This window comes from Anas platyrhynchos, chromosome 5 (assembly GCF_047663525.1).
Source record: "Anas platyrhynchos isolate ZD024472 breed Pekin duck chromosome 5, IASCAAS_PekinDuck_T2T, whole genome shotgun sequence".
Taxonomy (NCBI): domain Eukaryota; kingdom Metazoa; phylum Chordata; class Aves; order Anseriformes; family Anatidae; genus Anas; species Anas platyrhynchos.
This window is the reverse complement of record NC_092591.1, coordinates 9,240,062-9,255,402: the sequence shown is the minus strand read 5'-3', so window position 1 is coordinate 9,255,402 and position 15,341 is coordinate 9,240,062. Positions and strand designations below refer to the sequence as shown.

General features: G+C 40.2%; 1 protein-coding gene across 1 annotated transcript in view; it reads right to left on the bottom strand.

Moving 5' to 3' along the window:
• AKT1 (AKT serine/threonine kinase 1) overlaps positions 1-15,341 on the bottom strand; it is a 72,472-nt gene that overhangs the window by 18,475 nt on the left and 38,656 nt on the right. Inside the window, exons 4-10 of the mRNA XM_027459119.3 lie at positions 9,708-9,819; positions 6,716-6,863; positions 4,875-5,006; positions 4,665-4,730; positions 2,851-2,919; positions 1,998-2,123; positions 619-747 (exon numbers count right to left, since the gene is read on the bottom strand). Coding sequence (XP_027314920.1) covers positions 619-747; positions 1,998-2,123; positions 2,851-2,919; positions 4,665-4,730; positions 4,875-5,006; positions 6,716-6,863; positions 9,708-9,819 — 782 coding nt within the window. The remainder of the gene's footprint in view (positions 1-618; positions 748-1,997; positions 2,124-2,850; positions 2,920-4,664; positions 4,731-4,874; positions 5,007-6,715; positions 6,864-9,707; positions 9,820-15,341) is intronic.

The window sequence follows — 15,341 nt, the reverse complement described above, 5'->3', positions numbered from 1 at the left end:
ATGTTTAGGGACTGGAGTCTTATGCTTGGATTTGTTTCCTCCAAAACAGAAAGTTTCAAATTAACCTTGAGAAACAACCTTGTGCACTTACAGCCATGAAGTAGTTGGCACTTCTAATATATACAATGCTAAACACTGAAAATAGAGCTTGTTCTGCCTTGCTGCTGGCCTCCTGAACACAGTTAACCTTACACTGTCTTCAAAAAGAATCAGTCAATACTTTTACTTCTTAGCCGAAGTTCTGTTGATAGCTTTCAGATAGTCCAATACAGAGCAAATAAATCACCAAAGGGTTACCAAGCCAGCAAGTAATATTTTAATGATTTATGAGTTGATTTTTTAAATTAGACTTCTGACACTAGAAGCAAGCATTGCTCCAGTAAAACGTACATATTCCCTGAAATGAAAATAAAATGCTACCCCATATGAAAATTATCACACGTCTTCCTAGTGAAGGTTATGTCCCAGAACATGATGAATAAAAAATATTCAGCACGTTATTATATCACAGCAGTACTGCATGAACACATTATGGCATAGGAATTGTTCTGTATTGCTACTGCTATCGTGGATGGAATTTAAGAATATGATTTATCATGAAAGTCAATGTAAACATACCTCTGGTGCAAGATACTCTGGAGTGCCACAGAAAGTCTTCATTGTTGCTCCATCCTTTATGCCTTCTTTACACAGTCCAAAGTCTGTAATTTTTATGTGTCCATCTTTATCCAGCATAAGATTTTCCAGCTGAGAAGTCCAAATGAGGCACAGTATTAGAAAAAACGTGCATTGCTCCTGAGCAAGTCAATAAAAGACTCGAATTTCCGAAGATTACAGTTTTGAAACGTGTTCTCACTGGAGTCAGAACCATAGCAGCTGCCAAAGCATGCATGATGTAAATACACATTTATATCACTTTCCTTAATTCTTTAGGGAGCATTAAGTAACTAATTTGCAGTCCTTGGGTAACCGATCATATATACAGCAAGAACACAGAATGTAAACATTGTAATTATGCTTCTAAAGTATTACCATCAACAGAACACCAGATTCTTTGTGAGGTGGAGTACTTATTACATTTTTTAAAAACTTCATCCCTGCTTTTACGCTAAGTGATTTTATAAAGCATTCTGTACCATTAAAGGATAGAAAATGAAGAAAGTAACTAAGCGTAAGCTTAAAGAAGCATTTGCCAGAGATTTTTTACATGAGCATCACTTTATCTACCTACTCAGCGCTTGATATTCATCCTACTCTGCACCACTAATTTCTAACAAGGCCAACTATGTATGAAACAAAGGGCATTTTTAAAGGAATCATGGTGACGGGGAATACAAAATTGCAGCAGGAATTCCTAAGAACACTTTGAAGTACGCTGAAAATATTACGTAGCATACTCAACTTTTATCACCTTATCCTCCCCTGAAAGCACATCTCAGAAAATAATTTTTGTTGTTGCATTACCCTCAAGAACATCCCCGGTTTGCCTGCCCTAAGATTTCTCGTTTGTTTCTTTTCCCAATCTGGTCACGAAACAAACAAGCAACTTGAACTTTACTCAATTTTCCAACCGCAAGCAGGTACTGCGAAGATAGTGCCGCACAGCACACTGCAAGGAAGCACATCATACGCAGCGTATGAATTTCCATGCATCTGACAAGACCCAATAATGAGAAGTCCAGGATTGTACTCCAGCATGTATAAAGCCAGGAAGGGTGCTCTTGGAACATATGCAGTCAGGTGAAAATGCAATCCATGCTGCTCAGTACCTTTGTATTCTCTGAAACACCGCTAGTGTCCTGATAGATGCATTATACCAGCACTTAGATGATAAAAGTGTTTAAACATCCTGTAAAGCCAAGCCCAACAGCTGCAATAACTGTTATGTTAAAGTTCAGTCAGAACACGCTTTCTTACAGTTAAGGCTCATTTGCTTTTGTGACTAAGAAAGAGAAAGCCCAAACCCCAAAAGCCTGTGAAATTGTTTTTCTACGTACCTTCAAATCTCTATAAACCACATTCTTCTCTGAATGCAGGTAATCCAATGCTGAAACAATCTCAGCTCCATAAAACCGAGCCCGGTCTTCAGAAAAGACACGCTCTCTTGACAGATGGAAAAACAACTACAAGAACAATAATTTGTTGCATTTAGATTGCATGTGTTTCTGAGTTACGTGTAACACTTTTCAAGCCATCCCGCTCCAAATCCAATGTTACCTAAGAGAAAACTCCTTCCCATCCACACTCAGCTGTGCTCCCAAATGTTTTTAAAAACCATCATAAAGTAAACAACCAGGCAATTATAATTCATATTCACAGATGTACGCTGATCACCAGTTTGATTGCTACACGTTCTTGTACATATAGGAAATAAAACTTCCTTTTAATTGAACTACAGTTAGATATTAAAACTAGTTTAATGCATGATTTAGAGAAATGTTGATATTTCATCTTTTCCTTCTTAACATCTTAGTACTTTTCCTTCTTTGCTGTGTTTCCACCTCTCTCTCCAAAGTAACACACACTCAGAAGATTCATTAAAAAGTGTTTTAACCTGTCTGAAGAACAACTGGAAAGCAACTTATTTTTCTGAACTACTAAATGTCAGCTTACAATATGTTGCTGTCGTGTAAAATACAAACCTACACCCAAAATCTGTATTCTCTAAAAATGGAGTGAAGAAACTAGAGTCTTAATTCTTAGTATTAGTTAAAACTACAAAGAAGCTCTGTTTAACTGGAACAGCTTGGATGCACTAGAAATCAAGACACAGACCCTAGCTAAGTAATGCCAAGCAGAATTAGAAGCAGGACAGGAAAATCCTAAAGCATTAAACTGCATTTCCCTTACCTCCCCTCCATTGGCATACTCCATCACAAAACACAAGCGATCATGTGTCTGAAAGGAATACTTTAAAGCCTGAAACAGATTTAAACAAAAACTCAGAAGAAAGATCACACTGTTATAAAAAAACATTTTGAGTAAGTTTTCCAAAACACAGACAGATGTAAAATTTGTATTTTAGTGGACTTTTTGTTCTTGGCTGTCATATAATATTTGCATTTTCTTGTTGCAGCTGATCTACTGCCAACTTATTTTGAGAAATATATTTAATACATTAAACCAATCCCTTGCAGAAGCTATTAGCAATGCCTACAATGCTGTGAAACAAAGTTCTGACCCATTACAATGGCACAAAACGTACTGAAAGTGGCACTGAAGTATCCTCCCTGGGCCACAAGCTCCCACAGTCTGATCTCCCATCAGGAGGCCACAGCAAAAAAAAAAAAAAAAAAAAACAAAACAAAAAAACAACAACAAAAAAAAAAAAAAAAAAAAAAAAAAAAAAAAAAAAAAAGCACAAGGTTTTGCCACAGTGGCTGTCAAGTCCACTTGTTTGAAACAAGGAGCTTACAAGCACCAGTCCCCTGGTCTCTGCCCCGCTCACTGCAACTGCTCACTGTTGACAGCCTGCCAGGGGATTGAGCAATGCTGTCAATATCCATTCGTGAGCAATTCACAAAACCAGACAGAGGGTGTGATGGAGTGTCACAAGGTGCCTCTGTACAGCCCTGTCATGTGTATTCCTGCAGCAAGAGTAACACCAGCTTGTTTGCCACGGTCTTAAGTTTCTTGGTCATATCCCAGTCTGACAGCTGACTTAAGACAGCCCTTGGTTTGCATATTTAAGTTTATGAAAGCATTAAGAAAATACCACACATTATATCATTATCTTCATTATTAAGGAAAGCATTTTTAAAGCTGATGTGTTTTTGCAAAGAAAGGGACAAACAGGTTTCATGCCTGTCAACAAACATTTACTGATTATACCCAATTCAGCCAATATTTACTTCCAGAGGCCACACTTGAAAAGTCTAAATTCCAGTTAAATTCTTGCGTACCTGGAAAAAGGAAACCACCAGGACACTACACAGGTCTCTTAGGGGGCTGAAGAGGTTGGAAGTAATTCAGAACCAACTTGTAATGAACACTACAAACAAAATCTTGAGGTAGAAATTGGGTATCTGAAGTCAACCCAGAGAGACTGCTGGTGCTGGAGGTCTAAAAAGGCTATACTTTCATTTTACAGTTAGCCAATATAAAGGGAAAGCACTGAATAAGGCATGGTCTTACTCTCCTCTACCTGCCTGCCAGTGTGCTTCCATCTCTATACTTCAGCAGATACTACCAGAGCTCTGATTCCACAGTAAATCTGCTTCTGGGAACAGTAAAAGAGATTTTTTAAAAAGAAATAAATTTATATTTTATTTTATTTTCCCCTACTCTGCTGAACTTATTTGTCACAAGGTCAGGGTCACCCTGATCTCTGCCTCGAGGAGGACACCAAGCACTTGGAGGCCAGGGAAAGCAAATACTTCTCTCTCTCAAGAGATGGCAAACCGTTACATGGGTGAGCCATAAAACCAAACCACACCCCGAGACACTACAAGAAGTCTCTGATTTCAAGAGGTACTTAGGACCTGCTCTGCAAGAATGAGAGGACTCAGAAAAGCATTTTAATTTGTGCTTCCCAAAAATGGAAGCACAGAAAAATGCACACCCACTCCAAAAACACAGATCTCAGATGCATTATAAATAAAAAGTAAGGAAAGCCTTGGTTGTCACGATGTCAAGTTCCACTCAACGGAGGGAGAAATACGTACTGTTAGGAACGGATGCCGCGAGTTCTGCAAAACACGGTTTTCTGTCAGCGTGTGTGCTACTTCATCCTGAAACACAATCAGAAGGAAATCACCCAAGTGATTCCCCAGATTAGGGGATGCATTTCAAGCAATTATTTACAAGTGCTCAGAGCATCCTTGCTATTCCTTTCCAGAAGGCTGTACATATTTCCAAGTTTCCCATCCACTCACCTTTGCTACAATAACTTCCTTCTTCAGAATTTTCATGGCATAATACCGTCCGGTTGCTTTTTCTTTAACTAAAATGACCTTTCCAAAAGTGCCTTTTCCCAGTAGCTTTAGGTATTCAAATTCATTCATGGTCTGTTAATGAAACAGATAGACAAAAACTGAATTACATTAACTACCAACAAGTACATCAGACCAGAATTTCTCATTCATGGGTGAATACTATGCTTTTTTTTTTTTAAATCCCTTTTGCTTAGTAGAATTCAGAAGCAGAAATGATTCTGCCATGAAAATGAGTACCAGTACCCTTCCCAAAGACTATCAATTGAACTATTTAGGGAAAACCATAACCAACCACCAACAGAAAACTCATTCACATGACTCACTCAACGTTCAATTGTGCTAATACCACTCCATGTATTAACACCACTCCACAGACATTTTGACCACTTTGTCAGTGTAGAGGTTCACTAAAAGTTGTATGTTGCTCTGAATCTAAGTACTGAATCCATACCTTTTTTCTGATGTTCCCCATGTCTCTAGAGGATTAATTTTCTTGTGTTTCAATGAATGGCACCAAAACCCACAGAGAAAGCAACTGCTTCATGCATTAGCTACTCTCTCTTATTTGTTTTGCCATTATGGAAAATGCTGGGGAAACTGGAATGTGCTGCAGGCCAAGGACAGTCTCTTACAGCACCAATGACCATTGCCAACATAGCAGTAATAGGACTTGAACAGCCAAAGGCTACTGGAGCCTCTGTTGAGGAAAACTTCCAAGATGTTCTCAATAGCAAACTTACTTCATATTCTTCCCTACAGCTGGCTGAGGAGACTTGCTGTTAATTGTTCAATACAGCTGATGTCAGGACCGCAATAATCACTTTGATTATTCTCCCTAAAATGCCCAGGGAGAGACAGTCGCTGTCTCAGAAGAATGTGCCTCAGAAATCTGACCAAGGGGGTTGTGGTTCTTGCATTTCTATTAGAAGCTGCTCAGCAAGAGTAGTATCTGCTCAGTCAAGGACACAAAAGGCAGCTACGATTTACAGTGACACGTAAGTAGCCACCCACATCAGTATAAAGCCAACAACATGACACAAGACTGGCAGACATACTTAGCGATCACATAATGACTAATTTTCTTTAAAAATTTCATCAGCTTTCCCAAAACTGAAGCAAAGTTATGAAAGGAAATGGAAATGACAATAGCGAGATAAAATAGTGAGATGGGAAAGTCAAATAGGAGGCAATGAGAGGACAGAACTAAATGAAGGGAGGTTGAAGAGATTGAAAGGAGATACCTAAAAGGGCAGAGATCTATACTGGCACACACTCCCCTTACACAAGGCCACTCAGTCAATGCTGTGCGCAATGCAAAAACCCAAGCTGCAGGAACATGATGGACAGACACCCCAGTGGCTGTCTGGGATTGGGCTAGGTCCTTAATCCAGAGCAATGAAACCCCCTGGCCCCACCTCAATTCCTGCAAATTCACTCGTGTATCTTCGCACTAGCCTATGACGACACAGCAGACAGAAATAGAGGTTACACATACTCAAGGTCCAGCAGGAAATATGATTTCATTGTCTGTACTGCAGGAAATTAAGCAAACCACTTCCAGACCTGAGCTGGCCTTGGAAATCCTGCAGCGTATCCCAGCTGAGAACTCTGGTGGACCCAGCCAGGCTTTGACCCATACCTGCTCACCTCAGACAACCTTTTCATCCAGAAGCCACATCTACAACTGTGTAATTGTTAGGGGAACAGACAGGCCTTGATTGCTTCTTCTCGTCTACATTCAAGATCTAAAATTTAGCGCTTTTCCTGCCATGTTCACTTACCACTTTGTGTTTTGGTTTTGTCATAGAAACCTCCATTTCTTCAGCACCTGAATTATCACTGGGAGAGCCAGATCTGAAATCCATCATCTCTTCCTCCTGTTTCTTGAGGCTGTCTGCTACAGTTTGAATGGCTTTCGTCCATTCTTCCCTGGCAAAATATAAGCAATGACATTTGTTATTTGTGTCTTCAGATTACTGTCTGCCACAGCAAGGGTCTCCGAGGAAAACTGAGCAACCAATGCTCTAAAATGAATCAATGCCATGTACACTGATTTTTGTGTTTTCAAGTACTGCAAAAATACATTTTAAGAGCACTTTTAGCCTACATCTTTATTAATCACACTAGAAACCAGACAACTGAAGTCCCCACAGTCCATACACAACATAAGGCTCTTCAGCAATTTCTAATACCCAGTCAGGCATCAGGTCAAGACGTGACCTAGTGATAGAGAGATTTACATAACAAATGCAGACTCGTCAAGACCAAAAAGCAAAAGGCTCTCATGCAGCACCAAGCAATTAAACACCGTTTTTCCATTCCTGTGGTGCACTGGAAACACATATTTAACTGCTGGGGGCACTACGCCTCCTCTTCACACACACATCCCAAATTTTAATGCCAAGGAATGCTCTAGGAGAAGTTTTTAAAGCCTAGGATACTTAGATAATTCATCTCTTGCAGAGATGATGCCAGAACTATAGCAGTTCTTGTGTAAAGCTTAGCAGCACATCAGCAAAAGCAGCGATATTTTATCTTAGCCATAGGTCTTGGTTACAATAAAGTTTCCACAGTGGTTTCAGCAGTAGGTGCTCTAATACTGACCCCTTTGAATTCTATGCAGACCCCTTCCACTCCACTGAACTTGGGGAAATTTCACACCTTTGGAAACTACTGAAATGAAAGTTCTTGGCCTTCACCTTATTTCACTGCAAATTCATTGAACATAAAGCATGTAACTCATGCAACTCAATGTCTTACAGGTTTTCGGGAAGAGCTTTAAGGCCTACAGGGGCTGACCAAATGTGGATTTACTGCATTTTACTGTCTGTAAAACACTTTGTGACTACAGCAGGAACATAAGCAGCCAAAGCTGAACAACTCCATGCACAATCTGCAACATACTGAAGAAGCCATGCCATCCTAATCAATGTTAAACTTCTCACTGGTACTTTGAAATTATACAGCGAAGTATCAGCTTAAGAAAATAAAATCATATCTGAGCATCTGAATTGCAGTTTGTGTTGGGTGCAAAATAAAGAAACATTCCACCAAGGAAGCAAAGTCCATGGGAAAAATTACCTGACACAGTATTCTAATAAAAGCTACACCAATTACACATAAGGTCTTTTATGTCCTGTGCAGGTTTTATTTTGGATTATGTCCAATTAAAGCAGTATTAATTTCCATATTACAGATACAGAAGATATCTAAGGAAGATCACCTCCATATTATCTCCAAAAGAGCAGAAAGACAGCTGTACAGAATTACCATTTTGGGGTTAAGGAAAAAACAAATCACCTATTCACTTCCTTCAGCTAACATTCACCTGTACCATCTGCTTCAAAAGGCTGGTCTTCATACACTATCCAGCTCTGTCTTGGGACAGCAAGGTAATGCTAAATGTAGGAATAGTTTCCAAACGTTCTCCCGTGCTTGCAGCAGAAGCTTTTTTCATTTAACATCACAATCACATTCATTTGTTTACCAGCCATTTTTATTATTCAGAACCATTACAGAAAGCCACAGGCTACCTTCACATCTGTTTCAAGATTTATTGCTGACTTGGTTGAGATCATGGCCCTCCTGAAGTAGACAGATCTCCGATTCCTGGGATATCAGAATTTCACCCTCAGCTTTACATCTCAAGTGTGTACAACAGAGGTGACTAACGCTCCAAGCCCTGAAGTGTCACAAAGCTGACTTAATTGGCTAGGAAGAAACAAAACAAAACCAGAACACAATCCTCCCCCAAGTGGAAACTGTTATTCACTCATTTTAGGGTCACTGACTGCAAAGCTATGAAATGAAACAAGGACCAGTTTATTTTTCTTTGCTTTAATTTGATTTCACCTGCTTCTGAACACTGTAATAGAATCAAAAGCAGTAAATAGAAACCATCTAACTCAGTGCACACACAAACTGTAATAGAAAAAAGCAAAGAATATTAAGTAGAATTTGCTGATCTTAAAAACAAACATGTGCCAGTATCATATATAGGGAGGACCACAGTTTTAAAATACCCCTTCCCCTAGGGCAATGATACTGGAATAATTTAAGTTCAGTTCCTGAAGAGCAAGTAAATATTTAAATACGCTGTAGTTGTAGAGTAGCTGTGCTGGAAAACTCTTCTCTCAGGAGGTAAGAGATCAATTCTCCAATGATGAGAGCACAGGATGCGTGCTCTTAGCTTTGTTTCCTAACAGCTGAAACAGAAATCTGCACCTGCAGCAGATAACTATCACCTTTATTATCTAATTTGCATAAAACATTAGCAATCAGCAGTGATACTACTGACTTTTTTTCCTTTAAAAACAAGGTGTCTAATAAGACTTTAAAAGGTCAGCATTTTGATACAACTCAATTTTGCCTGAATCTCTTTCACTTCTGCTCATCTTTCCAGAAACTCCCAGGTCAGAAACCCTTTATTCCACATAGCAGAAAATTTCCAGTGAGAAATGAAGCCTAACTTTCCAGAAATAACTACCTGTGTGCTGGTACAGACACGCACCTGTGCTTTTTGGATGCCCAAACCAACAACACTTCATTTACAGACATCGCTCAAAATCCACTCCCTGAGAAGTCAACTTCCCTTTAAGGCACCTTTTATACTGGAACAGGCAATAAAATTGGGACACTCAAAAATTATTTGTCACTTCTCAGTCTAGATGTACATCACCTTGTAAGAGCTTGAGCAAAGGACTTGCTGTTAATGCTGAACACTTGCATCTGCTTTTGCGAGTAGTTTATGTATTAAATATGAATGAAACATACCGCTCCTCTGGAGTCTCCACATGAAATGTTCTTTCAATTACTGTGGTCCACTGGAGGCATCTAATGATAAATGTGTTTGGTTTAGGTCGTTCTGTCTTCATCAGCTGGCACTCTACCACAATCAAGGAAGAAAGAGTCATGGTACATAAGCAGGTTTAAATAATCATTTGTCTTTATTCTTATCTAGCAAACTGTTGCAATTAATCAGCCATAGAAATCTCTGTAAGTACTTCTTTAGGCGACGTGAAACAATTTACTGTGTTGATGAAACCAATAAATAGCTTGAGAGATAGTCATCTAAGCAGCACCGAAATCAAATTCTGCTTAGAAAGGGTCCACGTTTGGTTGGCCAGAGATGTAAGTAGAAATGTGATGTGATGATACAGAAGCCATTCAGGCTCAGGTCCGATGCTCCAAAGGTCACCCAGAGCAGAACACATGGACAAAGTCAGCTGATAATGCGGCAATTACAGCCACTGAAATTAAAGCCGAGCCTCCGCATTCCCTCCCTCCGACTTTCCTGTCATAAAATCGTGTCCTGGGCTCTCAAGGAGTTGCTGGAGAGCGTATTTGGTCATTTTTCTGGGACCTGACGAAGATTAGACTCTGTCAGAAAGCATTTCCAGCCCTCAAACACTAGAGGGAACATCAAACTGCAGAGGCACACCCCAGAAAAGACCCCATCCCAAACGCCACTGGGACAGCTGCCACTCGGATGCCGGATGGACACACAGCCAACAGTCCACAGCCCTGCCAGTAAATACCACCCAAAAACTCCATGGAGACTGGCCACACTCAGAAACACCACCTTCTTCATAAGAAAATACTCTCGAGAGGAGAGCATGAATTTTGTTTTTAGGAAAAAATATCACACCTACTGTTTTAAGCTTCATAGGACGAAGCATTCATAGGATGAAGAACGTGATGAGCATTTATCCTTCAAATCTTGGCCTGAACCAGGCACCTGACTAAGGGTACATTAGCTACAGAGCAACCAAAACAACACCCCAAAGTCAATGAAGTGATAATAGAAGCCGAACCATCACATTGCCCAGAAATATATTAATAGAAATTCCAATGCTAATTAAACAGTTCCTGCTAAAGCAAACTCAAAATAGTGAGTGGAGGAGGAAAAAAAAAAAAGGAGGAAGAACCATTTGTCCATTAAACTCTCTTCCTTGCAGCTACTTAACCCACAAATTCACCATTGTTTGGCCTTCAGGTTCCAAACCAACTTCCAAACAAAGAAGGCACCATAAAGACAAGGAGAAATTTCTGCTTGCCCCCAGAGCTATGAACACACTCCACGTTTAGCAAGATGAAGTCAAGGACAGAATCTGCCCAGAACAACAGCTGCATTAGTAAGGCTACGCTGGTGTCATGAGGTTAATTTTATTATTGTGAAAATGTAGAGTGCTCAGTTTTAGATTCAAGCTCTTAATTAGCGCCAAGATAAAATATTTACTGCCAGTGTTTTTGGGTGCTGTATTTTTGGCAATGTATTTCATGCCTCATTTGCTGCTGGAGTTATAAGCTTTACAATGAGTAACTTTGCATTTTTCATGACAAGAAAATCTAATTTTTCTTTAATAGCACGCTGAGGTTACACCGCATCCTACTAAAGCACCGCAATTAGATAAGGGAAAGTTTATTAATGAGTCATGAAAAGGTTTTAGTGTGATAAACGGCACTCCTTTAGTCACCGAGATTAAAGAACCTCCACGAGCTGAGGCGGCCAGGCCTTCGCAGCGCTGCGCCCCAGCAGCCTCTGTCCTCCTTTGCAGGACAGCAATTAATGCTGGGCGCAACTGCAGGGGCTGGTACACAGCTGTAAGCCCAGTTCTGAGAAATTTAACTCGAGAGATCTCATTCCTGCTCCAAGACCTGCCACCTTAGCCTAGCTGCTCTTCATTTTTTTAAGTTATATCTCCCACTTCTGCCTGCCTGCCTAACACAACTAGATTACGGCTGGGGTTGTCCTCTGTGAACCTGCACAATGCAGCCACAACAGACACCGAATGTGGCTGCAGACTCACATACAGAAGAAAATGGGGCTATTTCTAATCTTCTGCGAACCCAGAACTGTTCCCTTTTACTTATCCAGAAGTACATTTCAAAGAAATAAACGGAGAGGTTTTGTTTACTTTTTTAAGCAGCCTCTAGCTGCACATTTCGTACCTCAGAATAAATACTCTGAAGTAGCAGCATGATATTTGAACCAACCACGAGCTCCAAACTTTAACCATTTAATTTCAGCAAAATAAACCACAGGAGGCATTTTCTGTCATGGAAGGGGACCAAATAAATATCACCGCTTTTCCCCTAAATCAGCACTGTCCATCGATATTTGTTAAGCTTGCTGATCCAGCAATCTTTAAGGCATACAGCAAGACGAATAATAGAGATTTGTCAGTTAATAACCACTATAATTCAAGTATGTCACATAGAAGTGTTTTGTTTAGTGAACAATATGCTGTCTAATTACCCTGCTCAATCATAACAGCGCATATGAAGAAATGCAGAAGGCTTTATTTTTAACTTGCCTTCCCAAAGCGCTGTGCCACTCAGGTTTCAGAAGTCTGAAGCTACCTCATGGCTGTACATGGGGAGAACCAGCTTTTATCAATGAAACAAAGAAACAGAGGGTTTCTTCTTTCCTTTACAACTGACTGAACTCTTTCCTGGAGCTGGAAAGCTAACACACCACCAAACTCATCTCTTGTGACCATGTACAGCAACATGCCCTGCTACAGCAGGGTGCAATAACAGACTCTGGGTTATATTAAGTCTGATTCATGGCACGTTTGGGGGTATCGTTTGGGGCATAAAAACACTCACATGTCAGATCCAGGCTGATGGTCACTTACCCACTTTGAAGACAGCTTTTCCTGTCAAACAGGCCAACATATGTATTCTCCTTTTGCAACACAGTAAGTACTATAAACAGCAGCCTGTTAAAAATGATTTAAATTGCTCTAAAGAACCTCTTGATTCTTTCCTGACGTTTGGTCTTTTAAAGTAAGTAGGACAGAGAAATTGTTCCTAACGGGAATAGACACCAAGGCATTCAAATGTAAATTACCATTTTGTATTTGAAAGACACTTAGTATTATCCCAGTGACTTTCTAAAATGTCACAATATTTGCTTCCCCAGCACTAAAGCTAAAAGGCAGATTACTTGTGATGAAAGTGTCAAACTCTGCTCCCTATATAATGACATCACACTTTAAACCAATAATGTCAAGAATCCTTCCCATTCCTGCTTTGGTTTCTTTAAGGAAGGAGATGAAAAGAAAAAAAAGCAATCCAGGAAAAAAAGAATGATGAATAAATAAAACTTTGGAAAGTGGAGCAGGAATACCATGTTGGGGTGCTCTCTTTCTGGAGCACCACCAAACAGATGACCTCCCAGCATGGCAAAAGTGAGGAGCTGGGAGCCCTGAGTTAGAGACCTAGACTAGGGCAGCCTGAGTAACAGCTGACACAGAAAATCTGCCCACTGATCTGGTCGTCCTGTGCCCTGTGATAAATGCCTGACTACAGACACGCAGCCCTGTCCCAAAAGGAGGGCTCATTGTTGAGCAATTATGTTTTCGGCCGTACAACAAAACCACCGCAGTCCGCCCTCCTTTTGGACAGCCAGAGAAATAATCCCTTCTTTCTAACAGCAACAGCCACTCTCTCCGCGTTGTTTTCCGCTATATACTGCTCTTCTCAGCTATACGGTTTTAAGGGCTTATAACCTAATGGGCAGACATACACGATAATCTGAGATTACAATCAGTATGAAGGCTACTTATCCAAGAGATTTACAGCACGGGCTCTATTGGTTATTTATCTGCTGGTGTCTCTGGAGCATAACTAACTAGTTAGGTACAGGCTTTTTTATTCCTTCTGTCTCAGTAGTGGTGAAGTAAGGACCATGAACGCAAATATGACAAATACGACTCAAAAAAATCACAGTGAAGTGCTAGGCACCATCTTTCAGAAGTTTGAAAAAAATCACTAATAGGTAACTTCCAGGGAAAATAAACTCCTTAAATGTGTCGTTGAACTATAACCATATACACATGGCTATTTTAAACTGGAAATTAGGTGGAGGAAAAAAAAAAGAATTAAAATGTAAGTCTCTCTTTACCACAGGGGTCCTATCAACAGGTTTTCAAAGACATATGATCAAAACCCTCTCAGATTGAAAGGACAGGGCTTAAGACAAAGAAGAGACTACCAAATGATTGTCAAACACGTGAAAAAAAAAAATCCTATAAAGGAAAGCACATTCCATATTTATTACTACTACTTTTTTCCATACCTGTTAAGAGAAAAGACAGGGCATCATTAGCTGATGTTAATGTCCTTCATTGTTTCCTCCTGCATTGAATAATCCCTACCTCTCATGAACAGCCAAAATCACTTAATATGAATTTTACATTGCAAGTGAAAAGAGTTCCTAAGTAATGGAGAAAAGAAAAAAAAAAAAAAAAAAACTTTTACTTGCAAAGCTAGAGAAAGCCTACATTATTTTACAGCAGAAGAGGGTAAAAATTTTAATCAGAAACATGGGACCACTTCCAAAGAACAGACTGACAGAGACAGCCTGCCATCTCATTAAAAAAAATCTAGTTCACTAATTAACAAAAAAGTCAGGGCTATCATGGTCACTTGAAGGGAGGAGAGAAAAAAAAAAAGGAAGAGGAAGAATTTTTACGAAACATTTAAGCTAAATCCCCTCCCACTTTCACTGGCAAAGCCTTCTGCAGTGCGATGCTGCTCTGGCCTGAGCACTCCTCCAGAGCTCACTCCTCTCGTGCTAACTCGACAAGTTAATTCCAATGAAAGTATGAGGCAAACAGGTTCAAAGGGAAAAGCCGTGCCGCAAAACAAACCCAAGTGATACAAGCGTGGCAGGTACCTAGGAGGGAACCGCAGTGCATCGCATGCTACCAGCGCTGCGTGCCGGTGCCTATATGAAAAATTAAATCCTGGTGAGGCAACACAGCTGCTTCAGTGAGAGCAAAACCACAAGAATGACTTCTAGCAAGGAGGCCTTCCCCACAAGCACCGAGGCTTCCCAACCTGCTGCTGGCTCACCAGAGAAGCAGCACTGCTAAGAGCATCCCTCCACCTCCCACCCTCCCCACGCCCCCCCCCTAACGGGGGCTACACCTGATTGCATTGGCATGTGTCTCGTCTCTTTTGACAATGCTCTGATACCATGGAAACAAACGTGTTTATATAGAAATGCCAAGACTGACAGGCTCAATTTGCCAAAAAAAGCAACATATCCCTGTTGAGAAAACCAATTTAAGTTAACTCTTTGTGAAAGCAACTTGGACATAGAGAAGGCAAGCGACGCATTCTTTTTTTTATTCCTTAGCAGTGAGCTGCAGTAAATGATTATCAGAAGAAACATAGAAGCAACACAATGGAAGCGTCCTGCAAAAAAGTGCATTTGTTAAAAGCCTCTGGCTACAGACCAAGTGCTGAATTAATGTATGAATTAATAGCATTCTGCTGCCTTTCTTTACCTTCTTGATCCATAAGGAGATACCAGTCTGAAGAGGAAAGCACCGTGTCATTACTGAAGTGACAATACTAAGACAACTCTCTAAATGAGACAAAAATCCCCAAAGC